The sequence below is a fragment of the Chanos chanos genome, chromosome 3, assembly GCF_902362185.1.
Source record: "Chanos chanos chromosome 3, fChaCha1.1, whole genome shotgun sequence".
NCBI classification, from domain to species: Eukaryota; Metazoa; Chordata; class Actinopteri; order Gonorynchiformes; family Chanidae; genus Chanos; species Chanos chanos.
Window position 1 is genome coordinate 32,025,451 of NC_044497.1, and position 21,095 is coordinate 32,046,545.

Below are 21,095 nucleotides of genomic sequence, written 5' to 3' on the forward strand. Positions count from 1 at the left end.
ATTTAAGTTAACTAGTTTACATAGTGTCGTGCCAATGCCTTTTTATTTTCACTCAAGCATCCTGCCAAACTACCCCACGCAGTATCACACACGCATAAACGCATCCACTTTCTGAAACAGACACACATGCACACACGCCCACACACACACACACACATAAAGGAGGACTCTTTAAAGACAGTGTGGAATGTGGTGATGGTGATGCAGACCTAAGCATGCAAGCAGCAATTTTTTTTTTTTAAATACATGGAATGTCATCCATAAAATGTCTCCACAGAGCAGCAACATTGTACACAGGGGATGAGGTGGGACAGGGTTCTGTTAGGGTATTTTGTAACCTACCAAGGGCAACGCTTGTTCTGAATTTTGAACATTAAGGCCTCCTCTTCAAAATCTAAATTTGGAAATGAAAAGAACCAGTCACAAAATGGATAAGGAATGAGAGTTATCATCAGTGTGGGCTTTTCACTAGGTTGATACTTGTTTGAATAGTAAGTTACGGAATTAAAATAAATAAGTAAATAAATAACGCCAAACCTTGTCAGAATTTTATATTTCAACTACAAGGAACAAGTGGACATTTGAGGGTGATCTTAGCGGGGAATGAGCACTAAATATTTCCAAGTCTTCGTTTCCCTCTGTCCTAATGTTGGGAATTTATGTGAGATATTCTTAGAAAACCGACTTCTCCAAGTTCAGAGATCAAACGCTCTGTGACAGACAGGTTGGTTTTTTTTCATATACAAGGCTTAGTCTCGTGGGATGGTGCTTTGAGGATCGGTGACTTCTGAGTGACACACCAAAGGACTCCGTTTACCCCCTGGGATCCCAACGCAATGACTAAGGCGGGGGAGATTCACCTGTTCCGCCTTTCCTCTCTTCTATCCGCCTATCTCACCTCAAATCAAATTAACATGCTCAGCCAATACCATTTAACAGGCCCAGACGTACACAGATTTGGGCAGTTTATTTTGAATTACACTCAATCTGAAAGCTGGAAATGGTTCCGTCTCTGTTTTCGCGGTTTGACGTGCACATGGAACAGCAGGTGCTTACACTGAGTGACGCGTGAGACCGGCCACTGTGACAGCAAAGCAATCACAAATTAATGCGCCATTTTTCGAGGGAAAGGAGCAAGACTAGGGTGACAAGGAGATGGAAGGCGTCAGATCTGGCGAGAACCTACCTTCTTCTTGCTGCCAGTTAAGGCGACACTCCATATCAGAACACAGTTTTAACGAGTTGTAAAAAGCGAGAATTTGCACATTCAGTGCACTGTTTCTAAAAGAAACATGACGATAAGTTTGTTTTCATCATGTTAAGTATCCCGATATGTCCAAACTGATACGCAAAACACCCTAGCCGGAGAGACTCTTTACCAATCTCTGCACTGCAATCTCGCGTGTATTAATTCTCTAAAGCACATCGCAGTGTCACTAAGATACATGAAGCGGCTGTAAAACTGGACAAAGTTCAGCTCATCCATAACCTTCCACCAACGGCATTGCCAATGTCCTTGTCACGTATTCATGAAAGGTTTCGCTGATCTGTATCCTTGTGAGTTTGCTAACAGGGCATTCGGCGCCCACATCACCAGATATGTGCTAAGTCTTGTTAGTCTAAGCGCTCGCCTTTTGCTATCGAACAAGCGTCTGATAGGTGATTGGAGAGCTAAAGGAGATGGAGAGCCTTATAAAGAGGTTGACTGGACGGTTGATTTCCGTATTCACTGACCTCAACGGGGCATTAGGCTACGAAGCACCAGTGATGAAATTTTCGTTACTCTGACAAATGATCAAAAAGCCCAAATCAGCTGCAATGAAATTGTGATTCTCCGATTAAAAATATTATATGAAAGTATGTCATAAAACCAGGATGGGTCTTGTATGGAGGACACAAACACATAAAACACAGACTGACAGACACTGATGCTGTCTTTTGCAAGTTGGTTTGGTATTCAACATGATACATTTCCAAGATATGTTTATTACACCAGGACAAAACAAGGGTCTACAGAGTGTCTCTACTTGTGGCAACAGCATTGGTTGGCCAGGGATCACTTTGTTATCTCCTAGGACCACACAAAACATCCTGGTACTCCCATGGTAATGTGTAATCTATTGTCTGTTTGTAAAATGAAGATTACATTTTTTTGTACACAGTGAAGTGTCAAAAAATGAAGAAGGTTATTGAGAAAAGGGTTACGTGCGAGCTATTCAGATCCCTCAGTTCCTCATTATGTCTGGATTTTTTATTTATTTATTTATTTTTAAATAACAATACTCAGGAGTAGAGAAAAATGCTATCTGTGGCACTACACACAGAACTGAAACTTAGGTTTAATAGTTCTTTAAAATACAAACAAACATACAGAAATTGAACCTGTGTGCACCCATATCTGAACAGATGTCTCAGTTGGTCCTTGATGCTGCGACAGTCTCGGAGTCTCAACCATGTTAAACTGTTATGTGCGCGTGAGCAAACTTCACGCCAATCAAACACTTCATCAAGCTGATGAAATGAACAAAACTTGCAAAAAGAACTAAGACTGACTTATCTGTTCCTTCCAGAAAAAACCCACTTCTGATTGGATAACCTCTGACTGGACGACCTCTTTAAACTACGTGGATGTTCTGCCTGTGGGACTGAAAAAAGCAGGTATTTCAACTGTACTGAAAGGTACAGTCAGGGGTGTTAATTCACTCCTTCCTGCTTTCCTCTGGTTGTGATGGTGGAAACCCTACAGTGCCATCCGGCTGGTTCTCCTTCACACATCTGATGTGACAAATGTCACACATGTAACATGCATTTCTACCTATTCTGCAACTCCCATTCAAACATCTGAATCAGAGACCAACAGTGGGTGGGTGGCTTACTTGAGGAATTTTTTTTTTTTAATCCTAAAATGTTTGTTTCTTCATTACTCAATTATCACCTTTGGATAATTAGAAAAGAGGATTAAAACAACAAAGACCTGTAAACAATAACTCACTAAAACATTTACAAAAAGTGGGGCTTTAAATAGAACAAATTTGGTCCAAATGTCTTTTTTTTTTCTTTGGGGGACGATGAATTTTTTTGTCTTTCTTTTTATAAAGATGGATGTTGATGAAGGATGCTGTTAGGGGTCATTTTGAACTGAGAAGCATTAGCGAATAGACTCTGTTTAGATAAGCTCAACACAAAGTCCCCTTATTCCAATCCCGTGTCATGAAACATGATGTCACAAGTATGCCTCAGCACTAGTCAGCGAGTCCTCGATGCATTAGGGGGACGCAGGGATGTAAACATGACAAGAATTGGCAAAAAAAAAAAAAAAAAATCAAAATAAACACAAGTTCCTTCATGTTTGGCAGAGGTTTACATTGGGTGGGGTGGCTTAGGATAGATGCTGTATTTTCAGTAATCCTGTTTCCTCACAGACGTTTCTGAGCGATGAGTGACCCCACCACGACCCCTGTGAACAAGGTCATCCCAGCGAGTAGCCACTTTTTGAAGCTTTCTTGAGATCTCCTGTTCTCTGCAGCTGCGTCCTGCCCGAAGATCTCTGCAAAACGTTCCTGCACAGAAGAAAGAAGAGAAAATGTCAGTGCAAACAAAAAGAAAATCAGACAACTTTAACAGTCCCTGAACCAAGCAAACAGGAGAGTCCCTGGACATATGCACACACAGGCACACAAGCACACACAAACCCAGAAGTCCCTAAATTTCCCATAACAACAGTCTAAACCACAGAGAGCTAAATGGAAAATTCCACAAAATGGTCACAAATGTCCTGACTGACAGGACAGAAAGCGGAAAATTCCCCTCACAGAATACCACAAAAACACCGTTAATGGCATAAAGACACTTTATGCCAATGTATTCCACTCCCCATCGTTAGGATTTGACAACCGTCCAATCAATCATTTCAATCTCTCAAGCTCTTTCACACCATATGCCTGCACTGGCCCCACCTCTTCCTGTACTGGTAATTTCATTGAGTTGTCACCCTGAAATAGGCTACAACACTGACCACCAGGGGGCAGACGTTTCTAGTCTGATCTCCACGCTCTGAATAACCTCATTTTTCAGCATGATTCTGTAGCACCCCTGCTTCATTTGAAGCACAGCTGAATGAGTATTTCAGGCTTAATTCCATAACCTGTTTCCTGAGGGAACAGGCAGAAAAAGTGGAGCATGTTCTCTGTTGACTGAACAAAGAGTTTTAGCTGAAACCCTTCAGTAGGCTGCAGTGAATCACAAGCCTTCCAGTCTGAGGCTCCACAGACAGTAAGGCTAAAACTCCCTGACTGGGCCACCAGTGACCACATATATACCTTGATATTTTTAAGGGTTTGTTTTTTCCACACAGAAAATTAAGATAGAGTTACTTTTCCTCTCTTTGAATTTTTCTAAAATGACACTAGAGCAAGAGAATCATGTCTGGTGCACTGAGAATATACTGCTTTGACAAACTGCCAGCCCCACACACACACACACACCCACACACAGCCCTCCTTTCTTCTTTAGCACGCTGACATCATACTGAAGTCTTTGCCATACTGACTCACTCAGCCTTAAGAACATGGAGCCAAAAGGTAGACCTAACTGGATGAGGTGACTAGGGTGGAATGTAAACACACCTGATTTCACAAGCTCCTTCTGTTCATGTGGCACGATAGATCAACACAACTGTATCACATCCTGATATCATACTGTAAACTACTCCCAAAAAATTGGTCAGAGTTTTTAAAGGTGAATGGACCAGATACCCACAAATTGAAAGTATTTTTCATATGACTTTTCTTCTATCATTTTCCTGGTTAACAGCTTAAGCCCTGTATTCAAAGAGAGATGTGGTGGTTGACAAAACTCAGTGTGATAGACTAAAAAGGGAAATGTGAGAGATGGGAGATATGTCAGGCTGTGTTTTCTGTGCTGTGGTCGTGTGTGTGTGTGTGTGTGGTGATGTCACAGTGAGGAGGCATAACGTGTGTGAGGGGTTCGGATGGAAAGAGAGAGCGAGCGATTTCACAGGAAATGATTCTGAGAATGGGAGTGGCGCGGGCTGATAACAGCTCCAGAGAGAGAAGAGAAGTGCACGAGAGCAGAGTTATCAGAACCACAGGCACGGCCTGCTCCCAACCTCCACTTACTCCAGCTTAGTTAGGGACACGTGCACGTCTTCTGGCTCATGATTGAAAACACTATTTCACATTGCACACACAGTACTCTCTCTCTCTCTCTCACACACACACATATATATATATACACATACATACATACATACACACACACACACACACACACACACACACACACACACACAGGGTGAACCCACTCAGTGGTCACATTCACACTCACTTCTTCCAGCAGCTGTTCCAGCTCATCAGAGTACTTTGCTGCAAACACTGTGTCCTTGGTCATAAAGGCATTTTTCCCCTCTGTCACACCTCACTGAACAAAAGAGTCAGAGCTGACATCACAGTGAACAGGTACGAATGACAGCATGCTTGATCTGACGCTCACAAAAAAAAACCCCAAAAACAAAAAAACCTTAGGAACAAGAGATACTCATTGGTAACTCACTGGTACATGAGCAGCTTCCACAAGAATGCAAATATTTGCCAAGCTTCAGGGTAAAATGATGTATGGCCCCTATAATGTGGAACATTAGCTTGATTCATTAGCACGCGCGCGCACACACACACACACACACACACACACACACATTCCCTAAATGCCGTGGATGACGTACAGAAAGGTGTGAGAACTCAGGAAAGTGGGTGTCAAAACTGTTTTTTAATATGATGACTGGCTGTAAAACATGGACATGTTAAGGCATGTTCTCACAGACTGCTAGGGATACATAAACCCCATATACCACTGTTACACTTTTATGTAACACAAGACAATACACACACACAGCGTCCATATATGCGTGTGACCCACAAGGATCTACAATAGGGTGAGTCACGTGAGGTACTGATTCTGGATTTTTGTTAGCTATTCTGCAGATTAGATTTTACATTTCAATGGTTCTAACAATTCAATCAGCAAAATTCCTCAAAATAAAATTTGTTGTCGCTTTTGCATTGGAAAAACTCCTTTTCCACACCAAAAGAACATTAAAAGGGTTGAAAATAATAATAATAATAATAATAATAAAAAAAAAAAAAACTTACTAGGACATAATAAGTTTTTAGGCTAAACCTTTCCTAACAAATGCCCACCTCCAGAGAAATTGTGAGTGGCCATTTAAAATAAAGCTACTCTGTTCACCTAGGCCTGTGTCTCTCTCCGCCAGTGCAAATCCAATGCAAGTCTCCTATCCCTTACTCATCCTTCTTCCTCTTTCTCTCTCCCTCTCACTCTCAATCCTGTTATCCAGCCTTTCAGGCATGTCAGTGTGGAGAATGCACAGGTCTCTCTGCTCTAGGTTTCTAATCCTGTGATCCATTGTTATGGCTATTAATGCTCAGGCGTTGAGTTAGAGAGCCTTATTGATTTATATCCACCTCAGTCACTGACTGTACAAGTCCTGACATGTCCATTAAAACAATGTGATCACGTCCCTCTTTCTCTCTCTCTCTCTCTTTCTGACACACACACACAAACTCATACTCAGCAAAAATCTAAAGTGGTTCTCCTAAAATGCCCATAATGCACATTTCTGAAGCAGACTCAGCAAATACAAAGTAGGTGAAAGTAAGAGTGCGTGTGCTTATTGTGCTGTCTCATTGTCACACCTGCCGAGTAAGCCTGCTCTTTTCTCACTGGTAAATATTCACCAGGGCCTCCTCCCAACCAAGGACTAGCAACCTGGGAGGCTGGCTGCTAGGCAGCAGGACCTTCTGGGTGTTTTCCACCCTACCTTAAATCCAGACAGACTGTGATGAAGAGTGAAAGATAAAGGGGATAACAAACAATGAAAAGTAAAAGAAATTGGAAGGGAGCAGGACATGGACACAAAGAACACAGGAATAGAGAGTATATCCTCAACACAGGGTTGCCACGGTTACAAGCGAGCAGCTGACAAGCGAGTGCATCTGTGTATGTGTGTGTGAGAAAGACAGTATGTCACTACTTACGTTTATCTAATTAGTAAAGATCAAGCATGTGACTTTCGAGCATACCTGATCTGTGTGTGTGTGAGTGTGTGTGTGTTTTAACAGATGTCTACGTGGACACACACTCTGAAGTGTTTGGAAACAGCGATTGCAGAATGACTCAGAGCTGAAGAGCGCCACAGTTTCACAAGCCTGACCTCTCAACCTCCCTCTCTCTCTCTCTCTCTCTCTCCTTTCTAAAGAAAAAGTACCAGCTTACCGAGAAATGATTCACCAGACACACATTTTACACATAGATCTATTACACTTCAAAGACTGAAAAAAAGAGAATTCATACTAGGGATGAGTAGATTATGCCTAGTAGAACACATCTACATTAAGAAACAAACAGTGCCATCAAACAGTGAAATCTGCCTGAGAATCTGTTTTCTCTCGTCTCTCTTTGTTCTCACAACTGAACAAGCCATAGAGGGGAAGTTGAATCATTTCAGGTCCAGAACCATGCCAATCATCCATACGACGTAGTGAAAGTATATTCCATACCCTCTCCTCTGGTCCTGTTTTTAAATGGGTTTTTTTTTTTTTTGCAAGCCCATGTTATATCACAAGACCTACTTCCACTGACTTTTCTGTCAACTCGCAAGTCTTCTCAGTGGCTCCCAGCAGACAGCATGCTGTCATACGTCAGGAGAGCCGAGGCAGAAATAACCAGAAATAAATGGAGGCCTCTGTTTTCAAGACAAATTTGTCAAGACATACTTTGGCTTAAAAAATATAAACAGTTTGTTTAAGTGAACGCAACTTTCCAGAAACATGTCACTCAGGCAGTATTGCAACTGTGTAAATACATAACCTTATGAGTATCTGAACTCAACGTTTATTTAATGATTGATCTTGACGGACCTCACAGTAACTCTTTAAGACATGAATGAGCATTGCCCAGAACCAGCAACCAACGTCTCCCACACAATCAGTCTGACAGCAAAACGAGGCGGGTAACATTCCAGTAGCAAGAGGAAGAAAGAAGGAATGCCATCAGCTTCTCACAGTCATGGAATAGTGACAAAGGCCGAATGTCATCTAAGTTCTGTAATGCAGACTGTGGTTTCTGTGGAGAAACGAAAGGAAACAAGAGAGACCCATTTCATTGTCCTGTCTCTGGGTGGACAAGGCCCTTTAGGGGCAGGCTGGAGGGACAGGATATCCGCATCATCAGTGAGGAATGCTAGAGCTTGCACAGCTCAGAAAAGGAAATCAGCTGATCTGGACCAGAACCAAAAATTTGTCAGACAATAGTCAAAAAACATCTGAACTATGTGTTGATCCGAATGCTGTGCCCTAAACTGTTTACTTAAAAACTCGTCTTTTTCTCCCACAAAACTTCTTCTCTCACTCTGTATGTGTCGGTGTCTGATGAGTCACCGAGAATGCATGTCCACTGAAACCTGATATCCTGAGAAAGAAATGAAGGGATAGTGAGACTAGTATGAGAGACACTGACAGAGAGAGAGAAAGGTAAAGAGACAGAGGGAAGCAAGAGGGAGAGACAGAGAGAGGGAGAGGGAATGTGTGTGTGTGTGTGTGTGTGTGTATGAGAGAGAGAGAGAGAGTGAGAGAGCGAGAGGGAGCGAGAAGGAGCGAGAAATTGAGGTTGTGTCACAAGTGGTCACAAGATAGGTTTATGTGACAAGTGACAATTCTCAAATGAGGTTGCCAAAGAAACAGTATAAAGAAAAACACATGGTATGTAGAAACAATTTTAGGGCAATAAAAACAAAAATGCAACAGTAAAAGAAAAAAAGGAAGAGTTGATTCAGAAAGTACGCCAAGAGTCATAGTGTACTGATGAAAGAGAATGAAGCTGGTCAAGAAGTCACTGCAACGGAAGTGTTAACTTAAATGACCTCACCCATGAGTGAATAACACTGGATATTGACTAGTCAATGACTGTTACTGTTACTGTTACGTAACTGTCATATTTCACTGTTCATTATACTCATTTTGCAGGCACGGGAGGTCACTGTCATGTGCTGAGGAGCAGAAAAACAAATGTTCAACACTATGACAAACAGGTAAATATTTTTTACATCACACCATAACATCAAGCCTTTAAAATTACCCTGACATTCAAATGTCAAAGTAATCAATCCACACCCGTGGGCCGGGCACACACATACAGGCACTAGGAGTGTTATGGCCCGTCCCTAAGCAGACCACAGAGACTACATAACGACAGGACTGTAAATGTTAGCTCGCTGTGTTCTGCGGCTTGCTCCCTAAGGTGCTAAGTCTGCAAACTTTAAGGTCCCTCAAAACCAGATTAAACAGACCGTCACAAACTCTGAACTCTGTTACTACATTGTTTATAAAACTGCCACCAAAACAAAAGTTTCAGAGAAATGTATGTTTGAAATTCCAGGTTGTATGTGAGCTTATAAAGAGAATGGCAGACTGCAGTTGGACAAAAACACTGAACAACCACCAACTGAACTGCAAACACCAACTGAACTGTTTCTTCATAGGGACCTCATGATGCAGTGGGAGAGAGTGCACAGAGATGTTCGTAGATTCTGTCTCTGGAGGTATGGATCAAGGAGATGTTCCTTTGTGTTATTATGAGGATGCGAACGTCCATACATGAATTAAAAAGGAGATTAATGAGTCAGGATACTGGGACTCAGACTCCAATCTGTTCCACATTTCACAGGGGAGGTGTCACCATCAGCACTCACTCTCTCAGACAAATCCTTGCTAAGGCATACGCACACACACACGCACACGCACACGCACACACAGCATGGTGCCAGATGACCACATACAAGCTGAAAGACACACATAATGTACACAGAGACACATTACACACACATATTACACAGAGGGCATCCAACCACCCACAGCACTAACCCATAAGGAACACTTGACACTTGGGAGCACATATATCCTTCATGTTGGATGCTATGTAGAATGTGTGTGTGAGTGTGTGTGTTTGAGTGAGAGAGACAGAGACAGTCACGGGTTGTTAACTCCTCAAGATCCCCTCTGTGCCACCAGCACCTTGTAACCCCACCTCCATTCCTCTCACACTTCCTCCCAAAGGCCAGTGACCTACCATCTGTCTGTCTCAACAGAGAGAGAGAGGGAGACAGAGAGAGAGAGAGAGAGAGAGAGAGAGAGAGAGAGAGAGAGAGGGACTAGGAGCGTAATCATAGATGACAGGGAGACAGGTCAAAAGAGGGGAAGATGTGATAGAAAAAGGGAAGTAAGGAATGACACCCTACTGAATGACGATTACTGTAGTGTAATCTCCACAGTTCTCTCAGCAGCACAAACTGTGAGAGACTACCTGCCACAGAGCCAGTCAGAGAGGCAGCTCAGGTTTAGATACTCCTAACAGCAGGGTTGTAATAAACACAAGTATTGTTTTATTTGGGCACAAAACCAAAATACAAGAATTTCAAGATGAAAATGGCTACAGTGAGTTTAGCCAAAGAACTGAAAACGTAGGGCTTCCTGCCCAAAAACAGCTTCACTGTGTGGTAAAAGAGCTCATCCTTTAATGATTACGGCTAAGGGGATGAAAGGCACTAAGCAAAAAAAAAAAAGTGCTTTTGGAGTCAGTCTCTCTCTCAAATACTTGTCTGTCTGCTCTCTCACTATCAGCTTAACACATCTCAACTCTGACACTAATCCTGTTGATGTAGCCTTAGATTTTACCCATAATCTGATATCAACTATACAGACATGAAAGAGCGAGAGACAGAGACAGACAGAGAGAAAGAGAGAGAGACAGAGACAGACAGAGAGAAAGAGAGAGAGACAGACAGATAGGGAGAGTAAATGGAGGGTTTCAGGAGGTAGAGAGAGAAAGAAGAGAAAGCTGGGAGAAAACATAAAACGGAGCTGAGAAAAGAAAGAGAAAAGGGCTGTGGAGGATAGGATGAGGAAGAGAGGGATGAAGATCACACAAATGAGAAAGATGGGTAAAACATAACAGCAGGACAGAATGAGGAGAATAGATAACCAGAGGAAGGGATTCAAAAGGACACAGAGAGAAAGAGAGAGAAAAATGACAGGCAGAGGGAGGAATTGCTCCTGACCTGATTTCTCCTCTAAGCCAGCTCAGTCACAGCAGAGCAGCAGTTGCGTTATTTCCAGTACAGGCTGCACCAAAAAAGATGGTTTTTACCCCTCCTCCCTCTTTCCCGCAACCCAAATCAGACTGTGGGGGGTTGGGGGAGGGGGGGGGGGGGCTTCTCACTGAGTCACCTTGATCGGTTTCAGATACCTGGAACACACGCATCTCTGGAGAGACACTGTGGTTGGCTGTGGTGCTTCCCCTGTCACTGTGGATGTGCATCTGAGAGCCACTATGGTTGCCCCAACTACAATGCACATAGATATGCAGAGCTGCTTAGCTCAGAACATATCGTGACTGCAGAGAGTGGCACAGGCAGACACGGGCACAGGCACAGTTTGTCCTAATTCAACCCGTAGATACATCACTGCACACTGCACTGTACTGCAATGACATGTCTGCTTAAAGGAAAGTCCTCTGTGTTTACTGGGCTCTCTCCACATGATCTGATAAGTTCAGAGGTTTTTATCTCACGCTTGTGAGACAGTGTTGTCTCCCCTGTGCAGTCGCAGGCTAGGCTCTCTATAGGAGAGGCTGTTTGCACTGCGGTGCTTGTACGTTTGAGAATGTTCCTGCCAACTGATGGCTGTGTGGTTAAGTGAAGGAGCTGTCTGATGCAGGGCTAATCTGAGTTAAAGTGCATTAGGAGTGGCTCCAGTCAAAAGCTGCAGGTCACTCTTCCACATGACTGGCTCACGCGCAGCGTATTCTATTAATAGCAGACAAGAGCTTCAGATCAGTGCATCGCTAGGGTAGATCCCCAACACACACACACACACACACTCACACACAGCAAAATTAACAAACACACCCACAGGCAGGGCAGATGGCTCAACACACAATTAATACTCATAGGTTGTCACATACACACCCATACGTGACTCCAAAAATGATTTGTCTGTGAACGAGACAACAAAAAAAAAAACATATGCATTTCCTAGAGCCACACCACGAAAACAAATAGCCATGTGCATGGCATATTCAGGTTATACATATACAATGCTGTGGAAATATCATACAATCATAAATACACTGCGGATATCGCTGTGTGAAAAATGGCTCTCAGTGCAGATCAAGCTGTGCAAAACAAACAACCCTGCTATCTGTTTAAAGAGATAGCCCCTTTAATGGTCCCTGCCATCTCTCTGTCTCTCGGTGTCAACCCCCCTCTCTCTATGAGATGAAATCCCCCCACGGTCTCTGGCCAGTGGACTAGTCCAACCTTCCTTGAAGGTGAAGCAAATACCATTCTTTTCCCCCCTTGACCTCAGAGGTTTGGATTGCCCCACTGCCCCCCCACGACCCCCACCCCTCCTTCCCCTCCGTCTCCCTCACGTGCTTGTGACAAGGCTTGGGGAGACTGAATCACACCATCTGCTTACTGCCATTTTCACTCAATCAGTGACACACACACACCCTCACACACACCTATAAAACACATCAAACACACACACACACACTGACATACTGGAAAACAAAACACAAACATCACGTTCACGATGACACATAAAAAACAGAGACGCCCATCACATGTGTATGAATTGTGGTGTGTGTGTGTGTCTGTTATATTTAATGTACAATAACACAGGGGTTCAGGGGCTCGACCTGACCTTGGGAATGCAAATGAGAGGCTTTGGAGCGCCAGCACAATATCACAGCACATAGCTTATGCTAGCCTTGTTCATGCAATTGACTTTACACAGATTTCCTTTAAACCCGCGCCATGATTTATTATTTCAGTGTACGTGATCCTTTAAACTAATATAAGATGTTGAATGTTGGGGAAGATCTGGAGATTATGGAAGATGTAATGACAGATTCAATACTGATAGAGCATTGTTTATATCACTCTTCCCACTGTCCCTGTCACACTCTGTTTACAAACCAGCACTTCACCTGGACCACTGCAGGGGATGTATATGTGTGTGCGAGTGGGCGTGTGCATGTGTGTGTGTGCGTGTGTGCGCATGCGAGACCACGGTTCCTTTGTTTAAAGCCATAATGTGTACTGTACAGACTATACCCTCCCACTCATTTTAAAACACTGTCATATAAACCCTTTAACTCTTAGACGACACATGAGAAAAATACACCTATACAAATATATTAATGTTCATGGTACGGCTCTCTGAAACACGCACACAAAACTGATTAAGAAAAACATGCACACGCCAAACACACAAAACAAGTATAAACACAGGAATATATGACAAAGACACAGTGACATGCAGTTGGTCACACACACACCCTACATCTGCATACAGACACATACACACAAACATGCACAGACAAACACACGCATGCATGCGCATACGTAGAGAGACAGTGTTGATGTATTGGAGCTTGACTAATGAGTGTGGAGAGTGTCAGAAGGAGGCGTGGCACAGATGCTGCTGTCCACCACATACGCCAATCATGTCAAATAGATCGATGGAGGAAAGAAAAAAAAAAAGAAAAGATAAATGCGCAGATGGATGGATGAAGGAATAGACAGATGAACAAGTGAACAGGGACATAAACGACTATGACGCGGGCATGTTGTTGCATGCCTGATCTGCAACACGTCCACCCACGTGGGATGTGAGAAGGAGACAAGGGAGGGGGAAAGAGAGAGAGAGTACAGGGACGGATGAATAAAATGAGAGAGGAGGAGGATAAAAGCGAGGGAAGATGGGGACAGATAGGCAGTGAGAGAGATAGAGGGGAGGGAAAGTGAAGGGGGGAGAAGAGATGGATGAAGGTAGAGATGGTGGAGGGGGGATGGAGTGGAGTCTCAGGGGACCTCCCTGTCCAGCAATGACAGACAATGGCACATACACAATCTACGAGTGCCGGTGTGTGCCTGTATGTCTGCGTGTGTACATGTATGCGTATTTGGTAACCATGTAGGTGTGTATGTTTATAGGTGACAGAAGTAGAACACATAGGAGCAAAGACATGATCACAAAAAACATCAAGAAAACAGTCAATTATAGTAAAATGTTTTTTTCTGAGTCTCACTGCAGTTACAAAATAAATGTGCTTAAAAGTGAATATTAACAGCAGGGGAGATATGGTCTGTCGAGGTAAAGAACCCTCATTGGACAGAGAATTAATGAGAGCTTTACAGGCACTGTCACTAGAGAGTTCAACACACACACACACACACACACACACACACACACAAGCAATAAAGGGGGAATAAAAGACAAAGCTGCAGTAACAGGAGTGGAAACAGGAGGGGTTCCTTTCCTTTCTTTCCCTCTTATGGCATCTACCCATTCCTGAATTATTCTCAAACTCCATATGAGATAGAAAATGATTTATGCTATATTGGCCTGTCTGAACAAAGACATATTCCACAGGCATGTTCACATATTATTCATTCCTAATTGGTAATATCCCCAACCCCTCAGGCATATACTGCCACAGTCAACGCTCAATCAACTTTCCCTGCACAGCTAATGCACTGGCCACCCGGGATCTGGACATATTAACATACGTAAACACACGCTTGCCTGTGTGCCCGTGTGTGTGTGTGTGTGTGTGTGTGTGTGCGTGCGTGTGTGTGTGTCTCTTCTGTCTGCTTTTGCCTGTTCAGTGTCCTTTCAATCCGTCTGCCTCCCTCTTCCTCTTTTGCACTCACTCATCCCGAGTACCAGGAACAGCAGTCAGAGGATCAAAAGAGAATGAACAGAAGAAAAGAAAAAACAAAACAAAACACATATATACACACAGTGCCCCTTGAGGAACAATGACAGCACTGTATTTCATCAGAGCAGGCATTCTCCAGAGAGGGAGGAGGAACGCCCCATTGATAACCCTTATGATCAGAGACACACAGCCAGGTACTGGCACACACCTGCAACTAGCAGCTGTCAACGGCTTTCACTGCCTCTGTGTGTGTGCATGCGTGTGTGTACGAAAGAGAGGGCATAAGAGTTCATAAGTTCCATATTCTGTCTCTTGGTCTTTTAATGACATAAGTAAGAACTCAGAAAAAAACCCACAATTTTTTTTTTTAAAGGGAACACAAAAAGGCCATTACGTGGGCGAGACCATAAGACAGGGGTAAGGAAGAGTGTGGGCAGGTTTCACTGTGAATTTGACGGGAGTCTTGAAAACATTTCCCCGCAGCATGGGGGTGCCCCTGCGTAATGGAGAAGAGTGTGCCTGCCTATGTTTGTATGCTGCGTTACCGGTACACCAGAGGACAGAAGCTATATAATCAAAGTGCAGAGTAGTACAGTAGCAGTCACATACGTATAGATATGTATATGTGTGTGCGAATGATAAATTATGTTATAACTGGGTTAATCTGGGTGAAATCATCATGGCAGAGACTGGGGGTTCCATTGGGGACCACTGTAAATTGGTTGAGATAATGAAATGTGAGAGTGAATCTCTGGGGGGGAAGAGTAGCCTACATTTACTGTTATTGTTCTTTCAGTATGTGTCTGCCTTTCTTTATGTCTGTCAGACACCCCACAAATGACAACCAGAGGATGTGACATCACAGCCATGTAACCATTTCTTCTTTTTTCTCTCCGTTAACAAAGGAAGAACTGAAACTCCATCTGTGCTCAAGCACAACGTGTAACTCCATTCAAGTTCTCTGTCCATTCAACGTTCACACCATTGAGTTATTCAGACTGAGCCCATCGTAAATTACCGCCTTATAAAAAACTTGGGTTGGGTGCTGGAACTGAAATTTGGATGATGTCTGGATTGGATCCATCCTAACAAACTAAATTTACTTCATCCCAGAGGTGTGTTGTGTGCTGAGTTCAACCTGTCAGACTGTTCTGCAATCCTAACATTCTTCTTACGAGTGCTTTGAGATCATTTTAGATCATGGTTCACATTACACAAGACGTGTTGTCATTTGTTTTGAAAGCGTACTGGACGTTCTGTTCAGTTAAGGTGTCATGTAAAAGGAGATTCTGGGCAAGAGGTGGGGTGGAAAATTTGGGGAAAGAACAAGAAATACTCTGTGGGAAGTAAACATTAGCTGCTTGGAAAACACATTCTAATGCAATTTGAGCTCAACCATCCAAAAAAAAGGAGCAACAACAAGGAGCCACCCAACCACAGAGAGGCAGAGGCAACTACCATCCAATCAAGTAACAGTCTAGAAATGACCTTTCCAATTAGGCACTGACTTCAACATCAGAGCCCTTCCTCAGCCCGTCCAATAAGATGGCAGACCTGTTCACAAAAAGAAAAAGCTGACCTCTACAGCACACTTCCATTACTCCTGTCACAGAGGAACCAGACAAAGCCTCTTTCAGTTGACCTTAGCGAGAGCGCCTCTCATCTACCGGGCAGCTGACAGGGAAAAGCAAAACAGAAAGAACATAACGAAAGAACAACAGATGAAGGGGGAAACAAAGGGCGGTCCAAGCTAACTCTGTATCCATCATCTCCCGTGATGTCCCCTTTTCTCTGGCGGCTGAGTTTAATTTCGATTCAGCACAAACTTGATGGGGATGATCAATGTTGAGCTGGCCAATGGCTCTATTATCTTATCTCTTTTCCCCTCCACCAAGTCTGAGTTTCCACACCCAGACCCAAGAGAAGTCAGATTCTAAAAAACACAGTGGCTCAGCCCAGGGGACCTGACATATCTGACAATGCAAAAACAACACACACATGCGCAGTCACACACACAAAGAAGCAGACAAAGGCAATAACTAGTGATCAATAAGCACCCTCATTCAACATTTTTTCCAAGACATTCTGTATGCTTAAAACATGTTGCAATTCAGTCAGATGTCCTAAATTCCTGTGAAGTGGGGTATGAGTTTAATCTTCAACCATTTGAAAAGGAAAATGTGACTTCTAGAGGAGCAAATCAGAAAAGACACATCAATCAGGCTAAAGCAGTCTAGACTGTGGGGGACCCTCCTACACCTGAACAAAGCAGAGCAAAAAGGACTATTGCATCATTTGCAGGTTACCTGTACTTTCAGAGGTTTTAATGATTAAGCATAGATAAAGATTTCACACAGTAGTGTTGATTAATTCCGATGAACATGTACTGATAAGCTATTATTTGCCATTTCAGTAAACGACTCTGAGATACTGACACAATGACAGCACCAAACAATGCTGGAAGATTCCAGTGCACACAGTGCATCTTCAGGTTGGCCACTGCAAGCTCAACTTGCAGAAACACAACGAACAAGCAGGATGTCTCAAGGCTCTCTGAACTTACCCATCCGCCTTGACTCTGGATCCAGGGTTGGATGTGGTTGTCCAGGTAGAAGGTCATCCAGTCTGCAATGCGTCCCACTAAGGGACTCATCTCCTTTTCAACACACTCGACGCACAGCGCCCCTCCGAAAGCAAACAGGCCCACAACGCGGCCCCAGTTCACGCCGTCTCGGAACACCTCGTCCATGACGCTCTCGAAGCTCTGGTACGCCGTGGCGGGCGTGATGTGCAATTGCGAAGAGAGGTCACTAAATGCCCGAGCATAACGCAGCTCAAACTCGTTGGCAGAATCCCGGAGAGCCTCTTTCACGGCGTCCAGTCCCCCGCTACCATTAGTCTGTCTCTGAGGGGACAAAGTTGGAGATCGTGGCGGGGTTCCTGTTGAGCTAGGACTTGTTCCATTAGCAGAGCCGTTCACCAAAGTCGTTGTGGTCTCCACAGCTCCTTCCCCGTTCTCCCCTGCCGCTGACCCCCCCTCAGTCCGCTCTGTTTCCTCTGTCAGTCCAATGTGATTACAGGGGAGGTTCCTCTGAGAGAGTTTATACTTTAAATAAAATACAACCAGTTCTCTGTTATAGTGAGACATAATTCACTTTTTTTTTTTTTTCCTTCCCACCGTCTAGTCACTTTCCTTGCTTTCTCCTGTCCTTCGTTAGAGAGGTGTGTGCACGCCTACCAGGTCTTCAGGCTTCTGCAGTCGCTGGCAGTCTCATCACGGATCTTAAACCACAATGATCACTGATCTTCATTGATTCCCTCTCTTTGTTACCCAAAGTAAATAATCACAATCAGGGCTGGTGCAATGGCTCATGCCCTGTGGTGAAAGAACAGTGAAATGAATTAGTGATTACGGAGCTTGCACACAATATCCTCAGACTGAGTCAGAGGAGAGCAATCACAGAGAAACTTTGAAATGGGTAAGGGGCATTGTAAATAAACAGCTTCTGGTGGAGTCCCCCCGTTTTAATTGGGAGAGTTGCTAAAAGGAGCAGATGGTGGTATCTCATCACCTGCCTCTATAGAGGAACAGCAACAATTTGCCCTCTCTCCTTGTCTTGGAGACAGAGAAAAAAAAAAGGCAAAAATCTACACTGACCTTGACATGGGTGAATTTTAAACAGCAGGGAGTTTGCATAGCCAGCGTGGCTGGAATTATGATTTTCTCATTTAATTTAGCGTGGACATTAGAATACAGAGAGGTTGGAGCAAGAGACAAAAAAACAAAAACAAAGATTGCTATTGTACTTAACAGAAACACATGCATTATACCTATCGGATGCCAACTAAAGGTAAATTTTAAATAAATTATAGCAATATATGTGAAGATAGCTTGTTATGACGTGACTTTTACAGTTAACACAGTGAAACGAAATTTTTAAATATTCCACTTGATCAATCGATGTAACAATTAGTCGTGTTATGAAATAACTCGTTTTAAAAGGATGAAACAGAGCCACGTTCTGTGTCTCCCGTTTGCATGAAGAAGATATCAGCTCGTGAATGTGGGGACAAGGCTGTCCCCAAGATTTATGCTACATGAGGGAAGCACGTGTTCACAACAACAAGACGCTCGCTTACAATACGCACAAAAAGAATGCACATCGGGTCACGATTCTTCCAACAACTACAATACATATGATACCTTTACTGTTCTGAAAGTATATAGGGATACACAAACTAAGACTTACTGACAAGTTCACGGACTACAAACAAATTCAATAATCTACTAGCAGGAGCAACGCAAGGGCACGATATTACTTTTTTATGAGGAAGGCCATGTAGAGAAAGGCTTGAAGTTGACGTGTGTGAAAATTGACGAAAAATCACAACTAAAAATCACTGGCGACCGTCACCATCTGAATTCATTCTTGAAATTTTATAAAAGCAAAAGCATTACAACCTCGTTAAGATTTAACGCAGTCTATAAGTTGTTTACAATAGAAGAAATGTCACCGATCTGGTTCAGACTATTCCCTCCAGCGTATAGAACACATAGTTATCTAAAACCATCACTGTGAATAGACTTCAGTATCTCGGAAACGTATGTAGCACCAAGTTAAATATTACAACACACCCTTATGAGTTCTGTCTCGATTAGCCAGTGCACTTTCATGCTGGCTGATATCCTGAACACGTTTTAAATAAGACTGCGTTCACCATCAAGCACAAACCAGTTCAGCCAAATTTAAGACACATCTGTTTAAGACGCCGAACTTCATTACAGGGTTGTCAACAACGTCTACATAGCCACTAGCGTGAACAATCATTAACAGTACAGTGTGCTTACCATACAAATAAGACCTGTAGAGCCTCCTTCGTGTGCCCACTCAAACAAAACATGCACGCTTTACGGTACAGACCTTGTATTAGGTTAATACCTTGTGATACTGTTGTTGAACGTACTGTTAGAAGAGTGAGAAAACAGGCGGTGGGAGCAGACTCAGTAATTCTCCAACTGCCCTCCCTCTCTCTCCTACTGCTTGATTTGCGCACATCCTACCAAAGCCATTACGTAACAGAGCGCCTCATTCTTCAGTCAGTCATAGAAGGCAGTGTCAAATGGCTTTTGCCAGTGCGTTCTGGAAGCTTAGCAAGCGCAGCTGTCAGACATAACACATTCATGGTAGAAATTTGAATAGTTCTGAAATTGGGGCAGTCTGGATACACGGTTGAATTCGATAAAACTCATATACAAAATATGTCCTCATTTGGCTAACTGGAAGCGATAGATATGATATTTCACTTGGTCTTCAACCAAAATCTTCCATATTGTGGATTGCCTGTAGCACGTCGTCAGAGTAGATTGTCTCTGTCTCAGAGTTCACGTTTCAAAATGAATATTTCGTCTATACTGTCGTAACAATCCAGTTATAAGCAATGTATTCTCAAATCAAATGTGACGTTACATCGGATACATTACACGAATACAAGTTCTCGTTAACGAGAGAGCCTAATCATTTTCCACTGCTGTATTTTACTAAGGGTTAGTACGGTACAACCTTAGTCTTTGATTGTATCCATCAATACGGCATACCTACCCATTTGACCCAGACAGAGTGAGTGACATAAACAGTAAGATCCTTAAAATCTGTGGTCCCAATCCAAGGATTCATTTCCTGTGTAGTCCGTGCTAGCTACGTCAGTCTTTCCCATTCGGTTAGCTAGGTAGCAAGTTAGCATCGTTGGCGTCTGAGTTATAAATCAGAGCGTCAAACTAAACCAGCAAAAAGGTTGAGAATCCACCACGATAAAGATGCATCGTAACTATCACGAAAGCTACTTACTTCTCTTGGTACCAAACATAAGAGAACAGTTCAGTACATGTCTCTTCAACCAGAAGATGGGCACAAATCCGACATTGTTGGAGCGCTGGCTAATGCCAGAGTGTGTTACGATAATGTGGGATCCTAACGTTAGCTATCCACAGTGCGAGGCATTGGCTAGCGTTTGTTACGGATGTTCCGCCCTGTGCTCTCTGCTGGCTCCCTTTTCCCCTGTATGACGCTGCTTACCACGAACAAAATAACTAGGCATCTCTTATACCAGAAACTACCACCAAAACTAGCCAGAACTAGTTTATTCAAATAATCAGAAATGTTCGAGGTTGGAACGATTAACAGCGCTGCTACCACACAAATGTTTCCAGCTCGCCTGATTTTTGCACGTCCTGGTTTTCAATTCTCGAAATTATTCTGACATTATACTCACCGACT

General features: G+C 43.2%; 1 protein-coding gene across 3 annotated transcripts; it reads right to left on the bottom strand.

Annotated features, from left to right (window-relative positions):
* Positions 1–1,934: 1,934 nt before the first annotated feature.
* Positions 1,935–20,749, bottom strand: bcl2l1 (BCL2 like 1). Of its 3 annotated transcripts, none has more exons than XM_030768709.1 (3): positions 20,667–20,749; positions 17,384–18,196; positions 1,935–3,560 (listed from the first exon to the last, which is right to left on the bottom strand). In XM_030768709.1, the coding sequence occupies exons 2-3, from the start codon at positions 17,966–17,968 to the stop codon at positions 3,417–3,419; spliced, it is 729 nt and encodes a 242-aa protein (XP_030624569.1). In that variant the 5' UTR covers positions 17,969–18,196; positions 20,667–20,749; the 3' UTR covers positions 1,935–3,416. The 3 variants fall into 3 exon arrangements, with proteins under 3 accessions (XP_030624569.1, XP_030624570.1, XP_030624571.1); XM_030768710.1 differs by lacking the exon at positions 20,667–20,749 and adding an exon at positions 20,421–20,595; XM_030768711.1 differs by lacking the exon at positions 20,667–20,749 and adding an exon at positions 19,670–19,694.
* Between the last annotated feature and the right edge of the window lie 346 nt (positions 20,750–21,095).

Coding starts and splice junctions, on each gene's coding strand:
- bcl2l1 (XM_030768709.1), bottom strand. CDS start 17,968: ATGTCTCACTATAACAGAGAACTGGTTGTATTTTATTTAAAGTATAAA. Junction 3,561..17,383: donor TCCAGAGTCAAGGCGGATGG/GTAAGTTCAGAG, acceptor TCTTCTGTGCAG/GAACGTTTTGCAGAGATCTT.